At 39.8% G+C, this 20106-nt stretch overlaps 1 protein-coding gene across 1 annotated transcript in view; it reads right to left on the bottom strand.

Annotated features, from left to right (window-relative positions):
- Positions 1-20106, bottom strand: part of megf10 (multiple EGF-like-domains 10) — a 58810-nt gene that overhangs the window by 35873 nt on the left and 2831 nt on the right. Inside the window, exons 2-5 of the mRNA XM_017434028.3 lie at positions 11752-11887; positions 7068-7169; positions 4155-4255; positions 190-282 (exon numbers count right to left, since the gene is read on the bottom strand). Of these exons, the coding sequence (XP_017289517.1) occupies positions 190-282; positions 4155-4255; positions 7068-7169; positions 11752-11870 (415 nt within the window). The 5' untranslated portion in view covers positions 11871-11887. The remainder of the gene's footprint in view (positions 1-189; positions 283-4154; positions 4256-7067; positions 7170-11751; positions 11888-20106) is intronic.

Genomic DNA, 20106 nt, shown 5'->3' with positions numbered 1-20106 from the left:
AAACACACAGGCTTGTCTGAGTAGTTCAAGGACCCTCGTAAGTCAGGATTTACACGTGAAAACTTAAAAGAAAGCAGTAACATGAGACAGGTCTGTTTTTCCATTTGTAAGCTCTGATTGCTTTTACAGAAAAAAAAACACTGTCTCTCTCACACAGGCGTGACGGCAAACAGCAGCTGGGACACTTACCGCTGGAGCAGTTGGAGCCCCCCCAGCCCGGCTCACACCGACAGGTGTTGGGTGCCGCGCATCGGCCGTGGACGCAGCTCTCTGCACACTGGGCTGAACACGGAGACAGGAAGTCAGGCCGCGCGGTCGGGAGGAGGAATGAGACTTTACTTCCAGTAAACCTCTTCTTTTTTTTTTACTTGTGGTGGATGCTCCTACCACCACATAGTGTTAGTATTTCTTTATTAATTTATAGTTGAAGTTGGTTATTTCATTTAGACATATTTTCGAATGGGTGCACACTTTAGTTAATGTCTGTCTGAATGGTTTATTTACACTTGTGTCTTTTTGAGGTGCTGCTTATAGGAATCAGCTGGTGGAGGAACCTGGGGCAAACCATCAACAAATTACTGAAAGACGGAAGGGGAGACGCCAAGATGATTATTATTTAATTTGTCACTTAAAATATTCACTTGTTGTTGTGCTAAGTTAAAGTTAGTTTTGCTTTATTTGTTTATGGAATGTTTTAGTTAATTTTGTATTTATTTGTTCTTTTGTTTGGTCAGACCTCCCTCAGGTGGTAGATTTGGATTAGCCCCACCCCTATTTAAGCAGCCTTTGTTCTTTGTTTGAAAGGTCAGGTTTTTTTGTGTTCAGTTAGAGTTTAGTTGACCTCAGTTAATTTGGATCCAAATTCGTTACTTATCCTTTGATTTATTCTTGATTTAAACCTTTATGCATTGTTGATAAATTTTGAAGAATTAAACTGGAAACCTTTTTCTACTTTGAACAATTTTTTGTCCTTGTTTGAGTTTGAGACAGTGTTTGAGTTTGGTCCCTCACATAACTTAAACATAAAAGCCAGGTCCTCATTTACACTGAAACCAAGATAATAATACTCTTCTCCAGTTTGAAGTTTCTTCTGAATGCATTTCGAAATCAAACTACACCTGCCTGCTTTCTGTTATTTTAATGGTTCATAAATCAAAACGATAAGCTCGACTGGGATTAGAGTGCTGGGACTTTTAGGGTTTGTAACTTTGATACTTTTTGAATTACTGAATCTTATTCACAAATCAAATTTCCCACAGAAATACACTGAGATCTCTTCAGTTCCTTTAAAAACATGGTTCGCTGAAATCTACCTCAGTATATCCACTTGTGTCATCTGATTCATCTTGTAGCTTGTAGCTACTGTTTTGCTCATTTTAGCTTTTATTTATAGTTTTGTCCGTTTTTGCTCTTACCTACAGTTTTGCTGATTTTATTGTTTTGTCACTGTTTTGTGTTTTTAGCTTCTGTTCTGCTTGTTTGAACTTTAACAATTCAGTTGATTCAGTCTTTAACAAATTTCAACAGGCTTCAAGTCATTCAGCACTCAGTTTTCACACTGCATTTTAGCAGAAAATGCAAGTTCTTCATTCATAAACTAGTTTTGTTTTGTTTTATGCCACCTGTTATGAAATTTTATTATTTTCTGCACATCAATTTGAGAAGTATTGCAAAGAGACTTTAAGTCCTGAATGGTTTTGTTTCGATTCTAAGAGGTGATTTTAGGACTCTGGTGGATCTTTCTAAGCTTTAAAGTACTTATTTTCAACTGGACTGAGCAGATTATTATTATTTTTAATAAACATGAGGACCAAATACCTTCAAGATATATTGGAACTATTTTAATTTCTGACAAATTTAGACTGCATGTTTTTTTATTCAATTTCTGAGTTTGTTTTGGGGTTATTATTTAAACAAATAGAAAATATTTAGTAGAGTACTACAGTATCTTTAAAGTTTGTGGTTGTTATTATTACATTTTTTAGGCCACCTCATAGTAAAATATACACTTGTTAGGGCTTATCACAAAGATTTTCTTCAAAGAGACAAACATAAAGGTATTCAGAGTGAAGCTTGATTATATTTAGGGTTTTATTAACTGAAAATGCATTTTAACATGGTCTTTGTTCAAAAAGAAGTATATTGTGTCAATGAAAAGTCAAGCTGACACCAAGGTATGGAATGATACAATGACAAGCATGTTTTTAAACATCTAAACCCATTTCAAATATATATATATATAGAAGCTTGATGTAATGGTTATCGGTTTTTGGTCATTTTCTGATACATCAAGACAAACTGGAGCTATACAAAGTCTTAGGGTCTTAGAACGATAACATTATAAACCACTGAATGCCCATTATCATTTTTTCCCCTACTGTTCTCATTCTATCAAACTCTCAGCTTACTTGTACACATTTGTGTGTCTTGTTGATATTCCACTTATCCATGCTTTCTCTGTACTGTCTTACTATTTTATCTGGTGTCACAAAGCTTTTCCTGCCTATGCTTTAAATTGTGGTATATAATTTGGTAGATGAGGAATGAAAGTCAGCCGTAGAGAGACAGAGTCCATGTGTCTGTATGAGCGGGAGGCAGGTGGAACAGTGAGGCTACAAGGAGCAGAGGTCACAAAGGTACAGGACTTCAAGTACTCAGGGTCGACTGTCCAGGAAAACAGGGAGTGTGGTAAAGAGGTGAAGAAGAGAGTCCAGGCAGGATAGAGTGGATGAAAGTTTCAGGAGTGATTTGTGACAAAAGAGTGGCAGCAAAGGTCAAAGGAAAGGTTTACAGGACAGTGGTGAGAGCAGTCATGTTGTTTGGTTTGGAGACAAAAAGACAGGAGACAGAACAGGAAGTGGCAGAGCTGAAGATGTTGAGGTTCTCCTCAGGAGGGACAAGGATGGACAGGATTAGGAATGAGGTCATCAGAGGTACAGCACAGGTTGAAGGACTGGGAGATAAAGTTAGAGAGGCCAGACTGAGATGGTTTGGACATGTGCAGAGGAGGGACAGTGGGTATATTGGTGAAAGGATGTTAAAGATGCAGCTGCCAGGAAAAAGACAGAGAGGAGACATATGGATGCAGTTAGAGAGGACATGGAGGGAGTTGGAGTGAGGACAGAGGACGCAGAGGACAGAGTTAGATGGAGGAGGACGATTCACTGTGGAGACCCCTGAAAAAATATTACCTGAAAGAAAAAGGAGAAGAGGTTTGGTGTGCTATGTTTTTTTACAGCTCTATGAGAAGAAACGCTGTTAGGGAGAGGACAGAGGCAGGAAGGGACAATAACAGACAGAGGTCTGAGCAGCTGCATTTCTACAGCTCAGATCACTGAAGCAAACTCAGAAATGATTAAATTGTATTATCTAAGTTTCATCTCTAACAACTGAGTGCATGAGAACAAATAGCACTCATTGTGGTCTTCATGGAATTAGATTTCTTTTCTTATCCAACTTCCATCTGGGGGAACAAAAAAGTCCTACAGCCTAGAGTATCTGCTTATTATCTTTCTTGCAGCCTTCGGTTTAAGAGGTCAGAAGTTTTCAGAGCAGCATGTGACATTTGTTCTTACAAAAGAGGCTTTTAACAGAGGGATAAATTCCCCTCTGAGCTCACGGGGCACATTAACGGTGCTCTCTGTATCAAAGCAGAGATAACTGTGTGATGATTGTTTTTATCAACAACAATTTCCACAACAATAATGGCAGGCTGTGCTAATATAATGCTTTCTTTTACTGCCACGGCTGACCAACAGTTGTCTGCCGCTGGCCTCTGGGGCTTCACACCTGTTAGTTCCAGCTGGCTGCAGACAGAGAGGGACTCCGCAACTGGTATGGGCCGTCAACGGGACGAGACGAAACACTGATCTACTCTTTCTGATATGGACAGATCAAACCACTGTTTCCCTCTCTGCTGAGCACATGATGGGTCTGAATGTCAGGGGCCCACTGCAGCTTTATGAGAAAGAAAACTTTGGCGTTTTCATTTAGCTTATTTGTTTCATTGGATTTTTTATTGGTTAGTTGTAGAATGAAGATAAGCTTAGTTGGGAAGTTATTTGTAAGTTAGGGAGCTAAGGAACGCAATATGTCAAGGGGGGACTCACCAGAAATAAAAACAAGGGTGTGTGTGTGTGTGTGAATATACGCACGAGCGCAAATATCTCCGTTCTCATAGAAGCCGAGGCAACACTGGAACTTTCTCCGGTACATGGTTTTCTCACCTCTCCGATAAGCAATCCGATAGCTCACCCTGCGTGAGAAGTCACAAAGGGTCAGACAGACATCAAGTTTTAAAAAATGCATATTATTTAGACATTCACAAAGGCAGCATGTTTTGTTTTGTGCATTTTGGATTAGACTGACCGTTGTACCGTATATGAGAAACTCTCAATGCTCAACCCTCAAATACGGTGGCCCTGATTCTTGTTTGCGTGCTTTGTTAATGTCGTTGTGGTTTGCACTTCAGGGCCACCGTACTCAAAAGATAAAAACCAGTTTGTTGTCAGAGCTTCATCTGGTCACAACAGAGTTCAAGTTTCTCTGCACCACGTCTCAATAAAACATTTTGCCATCAAAGTATCTAAACGTGATCTGTCGCAGGTAATAGAAGCTGATTCTGTTCCTTTGGAAGGCATTTGATACAAAATGCCATCATAGGCTAAATTATGTGCGATGTTAAATACTCAGACTGGTCTTTTTATAGGAGGAATTAGCGATAATTTGTCCTTAATTCTAATACAGTGATGTCCAGTCCTGGTACTGGAGGGCCACTGTCCGGCATGTTTTAAATGCTTTTCTGCTCTTCAGCAGGTCTTCAAGTTCTGCAGAAGCCTGTTAATCACTCATGTATGTTTTCCTTGTTTCCCTGCTCCAACACACCTGATTCAGTGGTTTAATTACCTCTTCATGTTCTGCAGAAGCCTGTTAATGACATACTGATTCAAATCAGGTGTGTCAAAGCAGAGAAACAAGTAAAACGTGCAGGATGGTGGCCCTTCAGGACCAGGATTGGACACCACTGTTCTCATCAGTGTGAGAACGGTCTTCTGACTACCTAAATTAACACCATGCAAAACTAATCCAAACCGTCTAAACTTTTAAGCTGAATAATTCATCAAAGTATTACTTATGTCTTTGGGGAACAGGCTCAAAATCTTGTACGGTCATGGGGGCCCCAGATCAGAGTCTTTGTAAACAAGGGACTGGTTCAATATTTTGTACAGAAACACCATTTAGACAAACTTAAATGATTAGTCCCGGGGCGGAAATACGTCACCAATCAGACAACGTCGAAGAACGAAACAACTTTACTTATCATTAACTATAAAATATTTATCTTACACAACTAAAAATATATATACATATATTTCGAAATATTTTTAGTGTACTATTTAATTTTTATTTTTTTTTACGTCTTATTCAAGGTGATGTGAGTGGTGGGGCGGCACCCTAGCGCCCTCTATTGGCCAGCCACCACTGGTTTCAAATGAGGTTCTTCTCGTTTTATACTGATGTGACAAGAAACCCACCCACTATAATGATATGAGGAGGTTAATTCACAAGACAAAGAGCAGATCCTAAAAAAAAAAAACTTGTTTCATTGAGGGCTAAGTTAAGTTGTGCACATGTATAATTACAGGAACGGCACATTACACAGATTTTCTGGTTTTATAATTGTACACAAAATAATTCAGGATTTCTGTTATACATTTTGGGGGTGGATCAAACACATCTTGCTGTTCTCTAAAAAACCTTTCCAAAACTCAAGTCACAGTGGACTTGTGTCTATTCATGATCATTCTTTATTGAGCAGACAGACAGTCACAACAGGACCATCTTGTTGGGGGGGTTGACTTTAGCTCATTGGTACGAAGACGTAGGTCACTTTTACCCAACCGCTCCTGGTGTGTAAGTGAAGGCATAAACAGTGTTGTACCATCAACTGTGTGTAGAAATACTGGACGAAATACTGGAACAGGACCAACACACACCCATAGGCTGGTTCCAACACAAGTTTTAGGCTCTGGTTACAAAAATACAACATGGCGGCTCCCATAAACTGGGTCCTGTTGGCATCAGTTCCCAACAATGAGAGAAGGTGGAAACACTTGGTCTAGTGTTAATATATGTTGATGTTGGATGTAAAGCCTAAAAAGTATAACAGGTAGTACTTTATACTTGTGTGTGAGTGAATGTGTTATTTCTTACAACACCTGCTACCAACAGAACCAGATGGCGTCATCAAACAACACAATTAAATGACTTATCAGAATCACACAAAAAGTCAGACAGAAGACAGAAGCAGCAGAATGAAGTGAATATGAAACAGTCTGATGTCATCAGTTTACATAGACAATATACATTGGGGCCAAATTTGTGTTGTTAAAATGGTAAAACTGTTGACAGATAGGCAAAGACAAATGTTACGTCATATGGATATGAAGAGCACACTATGTACATGTGACCAGACTTTTAGCACAAATGAAAACACATAAAGTTGAGTTGAGTTTTTGAGTTATTTCAGTTTGGTTTTTTCCTGGTTGTGTTGTTCTCAGTATTCACTCCTCCCCTGTCACTCTTCTGCCTTCCTTGCCACGCCCATCTCCACCTGTCTGCCATTATCCCCACTCACCTGTTTCCATTTATCTCGTCAACCCCAGTGTTCAAATACCTGGTCATTTCTTTCACACCCTGTCGGATCATTGTTTGTTGTTTGCTGTATCCATGTTTTGTTTCCTCGTTGCCTTGCCATGCCATGCCTTGGATTTTTGCTAAGTTTAGTTTGCTGCCACGTCAGCGGTTTGTTTTGATTTATTTTCTTTACTTAATAAATTAGTTTTTGTTTTTTTGAAAAGATGAGTCTGCACTCTGGGTTTTCCTCCATTTCCATCCCTCGTGACAAAAAGAAAAAGACCAGAGAGTTTTACACACACTTGAACAGGTTTAAAACAAGAAGTGTTTGAATTGGTGAACAACACTGGGACGATACTCACTAAACCATACAAAAAATGGGTATTATTTTTTGATGAATCACCGTTCTCTCTCAGGGACGTGTCTCTCACCTGTGTCTGGTGCACTTGAACCAGTTGAGGATGTCGGTACAGCTGGTGTAATAAACCTGATCAAACGGATGGGCGTACGACTCCTGCACCGTCACTGAATAACTGAAACCCAGGAAGAGAGAGAGCGGATACACATTACACACCACGAGATAATCAGTTCTTTTTATTGTTTTTAAGAGGACGGGTGAGGGTTAGTTCATCTACAGCCCATGTTCTGTACTTCAGCTGTACTATGTGTGATCCTAAGTTTAGCAACAAGGCTGTGAGACTTAAATAGGTGTGTCAAAAAGACTTGGGTTGGGGGCAGCAGAGAAATAAAAAAAACTACCTCATGACTGTCTCATGTGCTAACCACAAAGGCTCTTAGCTCAGTCATTTACTGGATTGGTAAAAAAAAAAAAAAAAATGTTCGCTATTGAGTGAAGTGTTGGTAGCTGTATGTACAGTGTTTAATAATAAGTAATATCAATAATGATAAGAGTAACATCAATAGAAATTATAATAATAATAGAATATTAATTTTTCAAAGACAATGACCCCTAAACATTTGCTCCTATTTTAAGCTTGTCTTGCACTGTGTGATTGAAAAACATGTCACTCTGTACGAGTTCGATATTATAAAATCTTGACAGTTATCCATGTCACATGACAAGATGTCAGATTTAATGGATGCTAGACTACCATTTCTTGCCACAGCAGACATCACAAAAATCCAACAGAGATATCAGTTCAACAATGAATGGAGGGCAGATGACATTAATGCTCTTATTATTAGACTCGGTCTCTAAAAAAGAAAAAAGTGAGATACCACTGTAATGGTAAATGGACTGTACTTATATAGTTCCTTTTTAGCCAACCAGGCTACTCAGAGCGCTTTACAACACAATGTGTTCTCATTTCCACATCCACACACACATTTAACCCTCTCAAGGCAGGCGTTGCAACAACATATCTGATTTTCCTGTTACTAAAACTTCATTTGAGCCTGAGAGGGTTAATACAGGTCTCTACCACATCTCTACAAAGCTACAGTAACCTGAATAAGTCATTCTCTAGAGTCTAATCAGTGCTTTAGATCACATTCGTACACCAATGGGGCACATCAGAGGCAATGAGGGGTTCAGTGTCTTGCCTAGGGACACTTCGACATGTAGCATACTGGTGGAATTAAACCTACAACCATCTCAATTGAGGACGACTGACCCACAGCCGTCCTTAACCTCAGCACACGATCAAAATTAAACAGCAGCAGTATCAGGATAAAGTGAGACAGAAGCAAAAAACAAAAGGTAAAAACGTCTCCATTGTTGTTCTTGGTTTTAAGGCACAAATTGTAGTTGGCATGTGTGAAATAGGCTGTGACATCACAGTTTCTTAAAAGCTCCTGACCACACACAGATACATCCAAAACTATCAACCATTTTTTAAAAATCTCAGTTTTTCTCACCAAAATCTCAGTGTGTGCGGACAGGTGGTGCAAACCCAGCCGAAAATCTGTTTTTAAAGCTATCCAAAGTAATGTGGACGGGCCCCAGATGCTTAAACAGTTTCTGCAGCCTTAGGCTAGAGAGCCTGTTTCAGTGGCATCAAATAGACTGTGATGATTCAGTCTAATGACAAAAGACACATCTGTAATCAGATCCTTTTAATCCTAATTTCAGTAGAACAGCTGTTTGTCTACTTCAGAGTATTGTGATATGACTCGTCTTTACACAATACCATCACAGACTTGCAGCTAGAGTATTTTGTGCAGTTTGCCTCTAAACTCAAAGACTTAAGATTCTTAACTGGCAACAAGCATCTTGCTTTTGTGTCCATCATTTAAAACAACAACTGAAGTGTTACCAAAGATCAATGGACGATCCATAATGATGTTCCTCTGACTCTGACAGAACGATTCAACACATTAACATTTACATCACATATTGGTGGTCAAAATAGCTTTTAAAACGTGTCATCTAATATTTCTTTTTAAATTTGGGAAAAATTTCTTTAGCTTCGAAAATTATTGTCATAATATGATACATACCATATTCCGAAAAAACTGAGAGGTTGTGTAAGATGCGAAAAAAAAGCAGAATGCAATGATTTGCAAGTCTCACAAATCTATATTTTTTTCACAACAGAACATAGTAAAAATATCAAAAACATTTTTTTGAGGGGGAAAAAATAAGGACATTTTTAATTTTATGGGAGCAACACAATTAACGAAAGGTGGTTCAGGGACGACAAAAGGCTGTATTAAGAAACAGCTGGAAGCAGCTGGAGGAGCATTTAGTAAATAATTAGGTTTACTGGCAACAGGTCAGTAAGAGGACTGGGTATGAAAACAGCGTTTTAGAGAAGCCAGATCTCCTAGAAGTAAAGATGGGCAGAGGGTCACCAGTCTGAGAGAAACTGTCTCTAAAAATAGTGGAACGATTTCAGAATCGTGTTCCTCAACAGAATATCCCATCATCTGCAGTTCAAAATATCAAAAGATTTCAAGAATCTGTAGAAATCTCTGAGGTCAAAGGTCAAGGCTGAAAGTCTGTATTGGATGGTCATGAAGTTCGAGCTGCTTCTGTTCTGGACATCACTGCATGGACTCAGGAACACTTTTACTAATCACTGTCTGTAAACACAGTTCACCGTGCCGTTGAATAATGCTGCTTAAAGCTCTATCAGACAAAGAGAAGCCTTTATGCAAACACCATCCAGTAAAGCCACCCTCTTGTCTGCACCAAAGGTCATTTAAAAAGGCCTGAGGCAAAGCGTAATGGTACAGAAAACGATACAATTTCTTGGTTTAAACATTTGATATGTTTACCACGTTCCATTGTGAATAAAATACAGGTGTATGAGATTCACAAACCACTGCATTGTGCTTTTGTTTACGTTTTACACATCTCTACTTTTTTTTTAAAATTGATGTTGAAAACAAATGTATTTTTCTGGTAAAATCTCTTTAGTCATTGCACAGCCAGTGAGTTGTAAAGCGTAATAAGTCTCAAAAGTATTCAATAAACGGAAATCATAAAGTTCCTCGTGATAAAGTTGGTCACACAGGAAGGCAACAAAATGGCATGGCTAATTTACTTTATGCCCCAACGTTTCACTAAATCTTTGTTAAAAGTGAAGCTTTAGCTGAGGTTTGCCTCATTAACATCATCTCCTTTCATCACTCTCTTGTATTCTTTGTATCCATCCCTGCTCTCAGTCTTTGGGACAATAACAACAAAGCGGGAGCCTCTGAGTGGCCTGGCAGCTGTTTCATTGGATTAGTTGGTGAAAGGCTGTATTGCTGGGAAATTTGCCTCCACCCTTCTTCTTTTACATCTCCTACAATGGCTTTCCAAGTTCCTCTTTAATAAAAAAGGGCAAATACCTAATCAGACCCTATTTTGTCTACAAAATGCTGGGTTTTAAACAGCATGTAATGTTAATGTTTTAAATTTTGATCCAAAACAATGTTTACATAAGACTGTTGAGCATGAAAGGAATAAGACATCCGGCAGGAGCCCAGAAGTTGAAGCTGGAATGGAACCGGCGTTCCTGTAGACTAGTTCCGGTGCGAGCCCCCTCCAGGTAAACGAGCTAAACACTGCCCTTGATAAAATAAAAACTGCTGCCTTTTACATGTTTCTTAAACTAGTATCAGTTGTGATTGTTTCAGACTTGTTGGAGACTCACAATTGCAAAAAAAATAAAAAATAGACAAATTTTCCGTCGCAGTCTCAGTGAACTGTCTGCAACCAGCGAGACGTGAGGCCATGTTCTGTACGGTCAGGCTTAGAAAATCACGACTTATTCCTTGAGAGAGATTAGAGAAACCCTCGACAACAATGAAAAGTGTTTGAGACGGGATTTGTAAAGCCTGCAAATGCTATAAATTTGGGAATGTCGCAAAACATTCTGGAGACTCTGTCACGAATGTCTTTCGCCAACTAGTTGCCCGCAGCTGCAACCCAGTAAAATACTACCTTAACTCTGCTGCTATATGTTCAAATATTTATTTTTCTAATATGTTTAGCTGTAATTAGTTAGATCAATGATTCCCAAAGTTGGGGTCGGGACCCCAATGTGGGTCACCCAACACCAAGTTGGGGTCCTTATTAGATAATCTCCAGATATCAAGTTACAATTAAAAACCCTGTTTTTATGATATATTCACACCATAATTGTTACAGAGAATGGAAATACAAATCATTTAATGATTTAAAAAATAGCAAAATGGATGCTAAAACTGTTTGTGTTGTCATTATGCCCTTATTAGCACTTTTGGATGTTTAAACAGCCAACAGATGGGCTCACACACCTTTGTCACTGTTATTTTATGGGTCGGAAGCTGAAAAGTTTGGGAACCACTGAGTTAGATCATGCTTAAAAGATGTCACCATGTTTGTGTGCTGGGAAGTAGGCGGGACTTAAAGCTGCACATATCTAATGCACAGACTCTGGTTCCAAAAATACAACATGGCAGCTCCCGGATCGCATGGTTTCAGTTCTCAACAACAAAAGAAGGCGGGACTCGAGGTCTAACATTGTAGATGTACAGTCGATGAGTATGACATTCAATAAAAACAAACTCAAAGAAACGTTTTCATTCATGCAGCCAACCTGATGTGTAAATGACAGGGAGCCATGTGATGTGAACGCATGATGTTTAGTATTTTAAAGAAACAACTGAAGCGATGCAACCCACCTCTCCCAGTGACTGCAGACATTGGGGTCTTCCAGGTTGAAGGAGGAAGTGTTAAAAGGCAGGAAACAGAAGGCCAGGGCCAGAAGGACTGAGCGGTGGTGGTGCGGCGACACGCCCATCTCAGCCAGAGCTGCACCTGCAGACAGGAGAGAACGAGGCAGGAGCAGCAGCTTTTAACAACCGATCAGAAAAAAAAAAATGAATGAATGAATCTCACAAATACTTCATGTACACTGAGACGGATCACAAACAGTTAAATAAATGTCTGGTAGACAAACATGCACATCTTCATCTTTAAATGATTCTTTTCCCGACAGTAAATAAAGTCATGCGAACACTTGGACTAAAGGCAGCACTTTGACATTTTCAACTTCCAGAGTGCCACCTTTAGTCGACCAAAATAACAGTTTTATTAAACTAAAATAAGACCGACTGGAGGATTTACTGAGCTATGTGACGTGGGCCACGGCTGCTGTCTCACAATCAGCACATTATTGCCCAAAGTGCTGCAAGCCATTAAACAAAGACCCAACTAATTAAACAAATCCTCAGTGTGTTCCCTTCGCAGCTCCTCAGCACCCTGAGGCTGTGTGGTCATCGAGAAAATATGGTATTTTGGGACATTTTGCCTGCAGTTCTTAACTTTTTTTTTTTCCATCACTGTGTACTCTAACTTGGAGTGTGTCGTGTTGAAAACTGCCTGGAGCTCCTTACTTACATCAATCGAAACCTGAACCTCTTCTAATAATACTCCTAAATCAGTGACTTTGAGTCATTTTTGGCCTCTAATTCTTCCACAGGTGTACTTGATGTAAACGGACAATCAGCAGAGATTAGACAGTCACAGAAGCACACAATGGTTGGTTGTTGGACAGTTGCACTTTTAACTCACCGCCCCTCTCTAAAACCCAAGTCTTTCTGCTCTAACTTTATTTAAAGAGAAGGGGCTTTCTCCTTCCCAACAAGCCATCCTTGTTCAGTCTTTTCTAGCGATCCCGTCAAGAACTTTTTACATTAAACCTGCTGACCGAGTCTGAGTCTGACGTGGAGTGGAGCTCCCACAAGCACAGTATGGTCAGACGCTGGGGTGGAAATTGGTGACCACACCATCAACGTTTTACACAAAGATCACACGTGATCTGTTAGTGCTCAAAATCTGTGTTAGAGATCACTCTCAGCTGCTACCACACCAGATTTCAGCTCAGTAGCTGTCAGATTGGCTGACTTGGAGCCATTTGTTTTGTATTTGCAGAAGTGGCTCAGCTGTGGCAGCCATCTTTAATCTGGTCGACTCAGTTTTAGATGTGCATCCAGTGAGGATTTTCTGACAAACACAGACACACAGGCACTTATGTTACGTTATTGTCCACCAAAGGCGGGTGATAACTAAGATCTGAATGTCGTTTACCTCGAAGAATTTAAGCCTTAAAAGAAAATGAAGCAAAGAGTTTTTTGGGCTTCATAATTCTGCAATTATTGACCCTTTTTGATTTGAGAAGTTAAAGTCAATCATTTATTATTCAAATAGATGTATCCATGTCATTTTTTTTAAAGATATGTTTTAAAAACAGCTGTTCAAACTTTTAATTAAAAGAATAAATAAATAAAAACGGTGATTGTATAACTATTTTTGCCAGGAGCTGCGATTATTTGCACCAATAAACCTGATCATTTTTGTTTCTTTGCACATAAAGATCTCACGATATTACAGGTAAACACTTCAGCCCAGGTGTAGCCGGACCCTAAACCGGTCATCTTCGTGGCACATCTCTGTAAGTTAAACTAACGTCAGCTTTGCCTAAGTTTGAAATCAAGCTAAAATGTCAGAATCGTGCGTCACAGACTTGCCAACTAATTAGTTACGAAGTCCTGATCTAATGTATCAAGGTTTAAAGACCAGAGGAGCTTTTAGGATTTGTCGGCGCGTCCCCGGATCGTCTGGTCTGGTTTTCTTCCCTGACGGTAAAGGAGCAGCTGGTCGGTGGCTGCTTCACCACTCCAGCTGCTACACACATCATTTTGGTCGAGTGAGCGAATCTGTTTCAGAAGCCGACAAGTTACCTCTCGTCTTGTGCCAGAAAACAGAAAACCAGCACAAGTGTCTCCAGGAGGGGGTGGGGAGTTGCTGACAGGGTGTCGGGCCCCGTCCCCTCTGATTTACTTAGTTAAGAGGAGCACAGCTGCAGCCACCAGCGCAGGAGACAACTGCACAAATAAAGACTGTACTCTGTGTGTGACGGAGAGCCAGAAGCAGCCACTGGGGAGGGAACCGGGCCGTTCCAACTTTGACACATCGTCCCAAGCCAGTGGCGTCACTAGGCCTGTTTTAGGGGGGCTTTAGCCCCCCTAAAATGTTTTTTCAAGCCCCCCTAAATTTATTTAGGGGGGCTTATTTAAAAAAATATATATATATTTATTTATTTTTTTTTTTCTTTTACAAAAATTCAATATAATGTGGCCAGAATATGAGTTTAAATAAATAACCATATATTATTTCATTATTAACTCAAATATATGATCATAAATCTGTCAGTTTTCTTTTTCTTTACAGTGTAAGGTAGAGATCCTCTTTGGTGCGTTGTTATCAAATCCATTCCACTTGTTCATATAGAGTACTCCCTCACCACATGAAATCCAGTCCNCCACTTGTTCATATTTTCTACAGAAGCATTCTTGTGTCAGTTAATCTAAATCAGTGTTGTGGAATAACTGAGAGATTTTATATAATATATAAAGTCACAGTTAGACTTCATAACTGGGTATACACCAGCACCAAACATTATAGTGTACATTAGCGAGCATTTAATACAGTATAGTAATATTCAATTCACAAAATAAAAATAAAAATCTGTTCATTTTTCTTGTGAAAACTGTAAACATATTTCCTGTTTGTTGATGTTCTGAATAAAAAAATAATTGGTTGTTAAAACGTTTACACAGTAAGGTATCTGTTAAATGTATCCAAAAATGTGGAAAAGCAACTCAGGTTTTGTTAGCTGTTTGAGTAATTTTGTTCTCACCCACTACGTTTGCTCACGTCCTGTGCATCTCCTGGGGGCTAAGCCCCCCTTTTCCTTAAAACCAAGTGACGCCCCTGTTCCAAGCAGCACTGATGTCTCTCTTGTCACGGACCGAGACCTGTTGTCTGAAGGTCTGAAGGTGCTCCAAGTGTCAGACATGCTTGTTCAAACTGCTTGGTAATTTTTTTTTTTTTTTTTAAAGTGAGCAGTAGCGTAAATAAAAATGCAAGGCTGTCCTTAAAATCTTGACTCTGTTGAAGCAAGTCAGTGATTATGTCCTTTGTGCGTACAAGGCTCTAATTTGCCCAAGTCACAGCTTCTCATTACGCGACACTTTCAGACACGAGCTCATTACTGCCTCTGGATTACCGACACGGACACTGAAACACTGAAACTGTCACGGTTTAGATGCAGCAGATGGAAAATTGTCACATTTCTAAGATTAATCCATAAAAGAAAACTCAAAACGATTAAAGGCCAAGCATTCCGTGTTTCAGACTGAGACTTACAGCCGTTTTGGTCCAAATTTGAAAATAACATTGTGCACAGTCTCATGCAGTATAGCTATATCTTGCCTGATCTGTTCGAGCTTGTGGTATGTGTTGTGAATGACTCTCACGTACTACCACACCCAATTTCAGCTCAACATCTGTAAAATTCACTGAGGTGAAGCTTTTTTTATGTAAGCTAATGTTGATTAGCTGTGGTGGCCATCTTAACCTGGGTTCGCTCTGAAAGGTCATCTGTTGTAGATGTACGTCTAATAATTACTTTCTGACGGCGTCATTAATGTCGGTCCTGTGGTTCACAAGATATTTTGCTAACAGACAAACAGAGTTGACTCCAACAGTTAATATTAAAGTTTTAAGCAAATATGTCTCCCAATGTGTTGTGCTCAAAGTACGTGTTAGAGACAGTGCTCAGCTACTACCACATCAAATTTTAGCTCCTTATCTGTAAAATCGACTGAATTATAAACATTTTTGTGTTCACTAAGGTTGATTAGCTGTGGTGGCCATCTTGAATTGATTTGAGTCCACAACTGAATCAGCCATAGATCTGAATCCAGTGATTAAATCCTGAAAGTTTTTATTAAAATCTATCAAGTGGTTTGTGAGATATCAGTCTAAGCTACTGTCACAACAAATTTTAGGTCAATATTTGAAAAATCTGACTTGGTTGAAGCCATTTTTTGGTGATTTTTAAGGTCAGTTGGGGCAACCATATTATTATTGTCAGGTTGACTCCAAACAAGTTGTAGATGTACGGCCAATAATTTATCCAGCGTACGGCTACAAATAGAAAACTCCAAACAATAAACGATAACTTGAAAGCTGCCGTGTGGACTTAAACCTTCTGCCACAGCAAAAAGCAGCAGAGACAGATTGTTTTATTTATTTATTTATGAACAGCACAAGCAGTTTGCCTTCAAATGCTGATCAACATATCAGAGGTGTTTGAGGGGGTACGGTAATCTTGCCTGAGGACACTTAAGCACACTGCTGGGGGGGCTGCGGGGGATCGAACCCCCGGTGTTCCAACAGAAAGCCAGCCACCCACTGCGCTGAAGCTGCATTAGCTGCGTTTTGTCAGCGAACACCTTATTTACCATTCAAGTCATGCAGGAGCTCTGCGGCGCTGGAAGCAGAGGCAAAGCAATAACTGAGGGCTGCTGAACTGCTGCTCGTGTCTGTGAACCACTGAACAACTTTTATTTTATTATTCAAACTTTCAGAAAGTAATCACTGAATGTACCTCTACGGCCGATTAACTTTCGGAGTCGACCCCGTTCAAGATGGCCGCCACAGTCGCTTGACCTTAAAAACACATAAATGTCTATACCTCGATCAGTTTTACAGATACTGACCTAAAATGTGAAGTGGTAGTAGCTGGGAGTCATTCACAACACATACTCTGAGTGCTAACAGATTACACAAAAAACTGACCAATACCATGTCGGAGTCAACTCTATCTGTCTGTGAGCAAAGTATCTCGTGAATCACTGAATGGATTTTAATTCAACTTTCAGTAAATATTTATTGTAATTATATCAACAGCTGATTAACCTTTGGAGCCGACCCAATTCAAGATGGCCGCCACAACCAACTGATTTTAGAAAACAATAAACAGCTATAACTCAGTGAGTTTTGCTTATATTGCGCTAACGTTTGGGTGTGGTAGTAGCTGAGAGTCGTGCGCAACTCGTACTCCAAGTGCTACTCATTGTGAGAGATCTTTGCTTAAAAACCTTAGCATTGACTGCTGGAGTCAACCTTGTTCGTCTGTTAGCAAAATATCTCAAGAATCACTGGATAAATTTTAATGACTCCTACAAGAAGTAATCATTGCATGGACCGCTACAACTGATTAACGTTTGGAGTCAATCCAGTTCAAAATGGCTACCATAGCTAATCATCATTAGATACACAGAAATGGCTATAACTATAATTTTACAGATATTGAGCTAAAATTTGAACTGAGAGTAGCTTAGAGTCATTTATTAACAACAAATACTCCGAGTGTGACATCTTACATCAGAGCATGAGCTTCACATATCAAAGTTTGACCTAAACAACTATAACTGCATCATTTCTCAACATCAGATGATCTCAGTCTTAAACTCAGGCATGAAAGGTGGCGGGTGATATGCATTCCTTCAAGGAATGCTAGGACTTTAATAATAATGGATACAACCAGCTTGAAATAATTTAGGTAACAATCAGAAATAACACAAAGAATGTTTTTTTTAAAATGATTTTCCCTTCTCCTCACACTGGGAACATTTTCATTAGCACTGCGGAGTTCCGCTTGTTTTTTAACACTTTCTAACAGAGACATAAACACAGGCAGCACTTTCCCATCAGGACTCATTTGCTTCGCCTGACAAAACAGCTGAAGTCTGTGAAGGGGGCCCACAGCTGAGCCTGACAGATGTTAAAACAAGCCGAACAAAACTACAACCTCAGCCCATTATTTGACCTGTTGGTTTAGAATCGGACATGCTATAATGATAGTCATAACATGGATCTGAACTATTTATTAGAATAGGTCGGGTGACAAACGTCAGCCGACGTCCCCGAGTGGATGGTTGTTGTTCTGCAGGAAACACGTCTTTTAGTGACTGGAGGTTATACTTTAGAGAGATACTCCAGCTATTATGAGGTGAGGTTTTGCGGCAAAGTTGGGGCAATTTAATACTCGACTGCTGTAAACAGCTTTTTGGACGACCTCAATTTGGAGACAGAGTTTATGTCAGACAAGACCGATGAGCTAACGGCTAGTCCCAATGCAGCCAAGACAGAAGTGGACAGCTGCAGTCTCAAAAACTAGTGTTTCGTACAAACACTACTTCACAGTTTTTTTACGCAGTTATTTACGTAAAGTTCAGGGGTTATTTGAAATCACCAACGGTGGCAGGAGCAGCTAGCTGTAGCACCCACGGAAACAGAAATGCGCTGGAATGGCCAACCCCAGCGCAGCGGCTATCGAGGCGGGAATTCGGGCCGCCATCTTGGTAGGTGCTACGTCATCTTCACTGAGCCTCGCCACTCTGTGCTCTGATAAAAACTGTTGAGTTTCTGATCCAGTTGTGTGGTAGTCAGATAGACAAATCCCTGTGTTCTGAACAGCCTTGATATGAGTGCTGGAAAATAACAAATTGGACACAGGTGCTGCTGTCGTGGCTCTGGTTTCACTTCACTTGCATACTAAGGGCAAACACTGCGGCACTTTGTTAGGTCAGCAGGAACAGTCATGGGCAAGCCATGGTGGCATGAAAAGCTACGTAGCAAAGTCAGCTTCAACTGATCCACACACACTTCTGCTCCATCCATGACTTTACCAGCAACACTCCAACCTTTGATGCCCACTCAAATGTTTTCTTTCAAGAAATCAGATCATCACGTTCAGTAATTTGCTTCACATATCACATTGCTTTTTGAGTGTATAGCATTTACATAGATCAGCCATAGCATTGTGATTGACAGCTTAACACTGAGTATGTTAACTGTCTGAAACCACTCTGAGCAGCCAGGATGTGGACAGAAAACATCTGAAAGTGTCCTGGACTTTCTGTAACATCAGCTTCTACTATAGAGCGATGCTGTTTGATATGTAGGCAGTCTAACCTGTGGGCAAAAAAATATTGGTGTTGCATCAAAAGTAACATCACTGTGAATGCCATGGGTGGAGGTTTTCCCAGCAGAACATTGCTTTGAAACAAAATAAACAGCATTATTTGCTTTACATGTCAGTGGTCATAATGTTATGGTTGATCATTGGTTTTTCCCTGGTTTACAGCTGCCGTCTGTAGGGTCTTTAACTTATTACGAGGCAAACTTGAAACAAACTAAATCTGATTAAAAGTGCTACAAATTATCACATAGCTTGTACAACATATAGATTATTAAAGCAAAAATAATATTAAAACGATAAAAACGAGTTTTGAAATGGTCTGTTGCCACGTTGTCTCTAGGGATGTACTTTGGCTTCCCTCATAATCAAACAAACTACTGCTGAATTACCTAACTAAAGTTTGATGTGGTCGTAGCTGAGAGTCATCCTCAACATATCTGGCAAGATCTCATGATGTCGCAGGAGATTTTGCATAACGTCCTCTTTCAACTCTGTCACTTGTCATAAGATGATTTTAGTCCAAAAACCTGTCTTTTAATTTGATTTAGGTACATAAAAATCAGATTTTTGGAAAAAAAAGAACAACAGTAGACCCCTGTGAAGTCGTGCTTTAGAGTTCAAAGCCTCTGTCGTTTGCAGTTTTTTTTTTTCTGTAGAACCTAACTGATAACTGTTCCCGGAAGCCCTCGCAATTTCCTGGAAACCGCATATCATCAGTAATTTGTTTATGGCTCTTTTGTGTGGCAATGCACAATTTTTCATGCACCTTAACGCTAAATCATTACGGACAATGACATTTACTAATTTTGTAGCGTAAATATAGCCCAGAGGGTGCTGGGAAGCCCCGCGATGAAAATGTATGAAAATTTGGCTGTTCGTCTCAGCTGTTGGTTCGGTCTTGGTTGGACATTTATCTTGTGGTTTTGTTGCTGCTGACTGTGAAGTTGGCACCGTGGGTCAAATGTTGTGGCTGGTGTCTTAAAAGGGGCAAAAGCACTTCCTGGTTCACAGCAAATCCAGGAGGCCCAGATTAACACTGTCAGATTTGATTTCAACACTTTTAAAGTGTCTATATGGGTCCACACCAGAAAGTGTTAATTTAACTCTTTTTGGAGAGTTGGTACCTTAACTCTTATAAAGTGTCAAATATCAAATCTCCTGGAGTTAATAATTTAACACTTACTAACACTAATTCAGTGTT

Source organism: Kryptolebias marmoratus, linkage group LG14 (assembly GCF_001649575.2).
Source record: "Kryptolebias marmoratus isolate JLee-2015 linkage group LG14, ASM164957v2, whole genome shotgun sequence".
NCBI classification, from domain to species: domain Eukaryota; kingdom Metazoa; phylum Chordata; class Actinopteri; order Cyprinodontiformes; family Rivulidae; genus Kryptolebias; species Kryptolebias marmoratus.
This window is presented reverse-complemented; position numbering and strand designations above follow the sequence as displayed.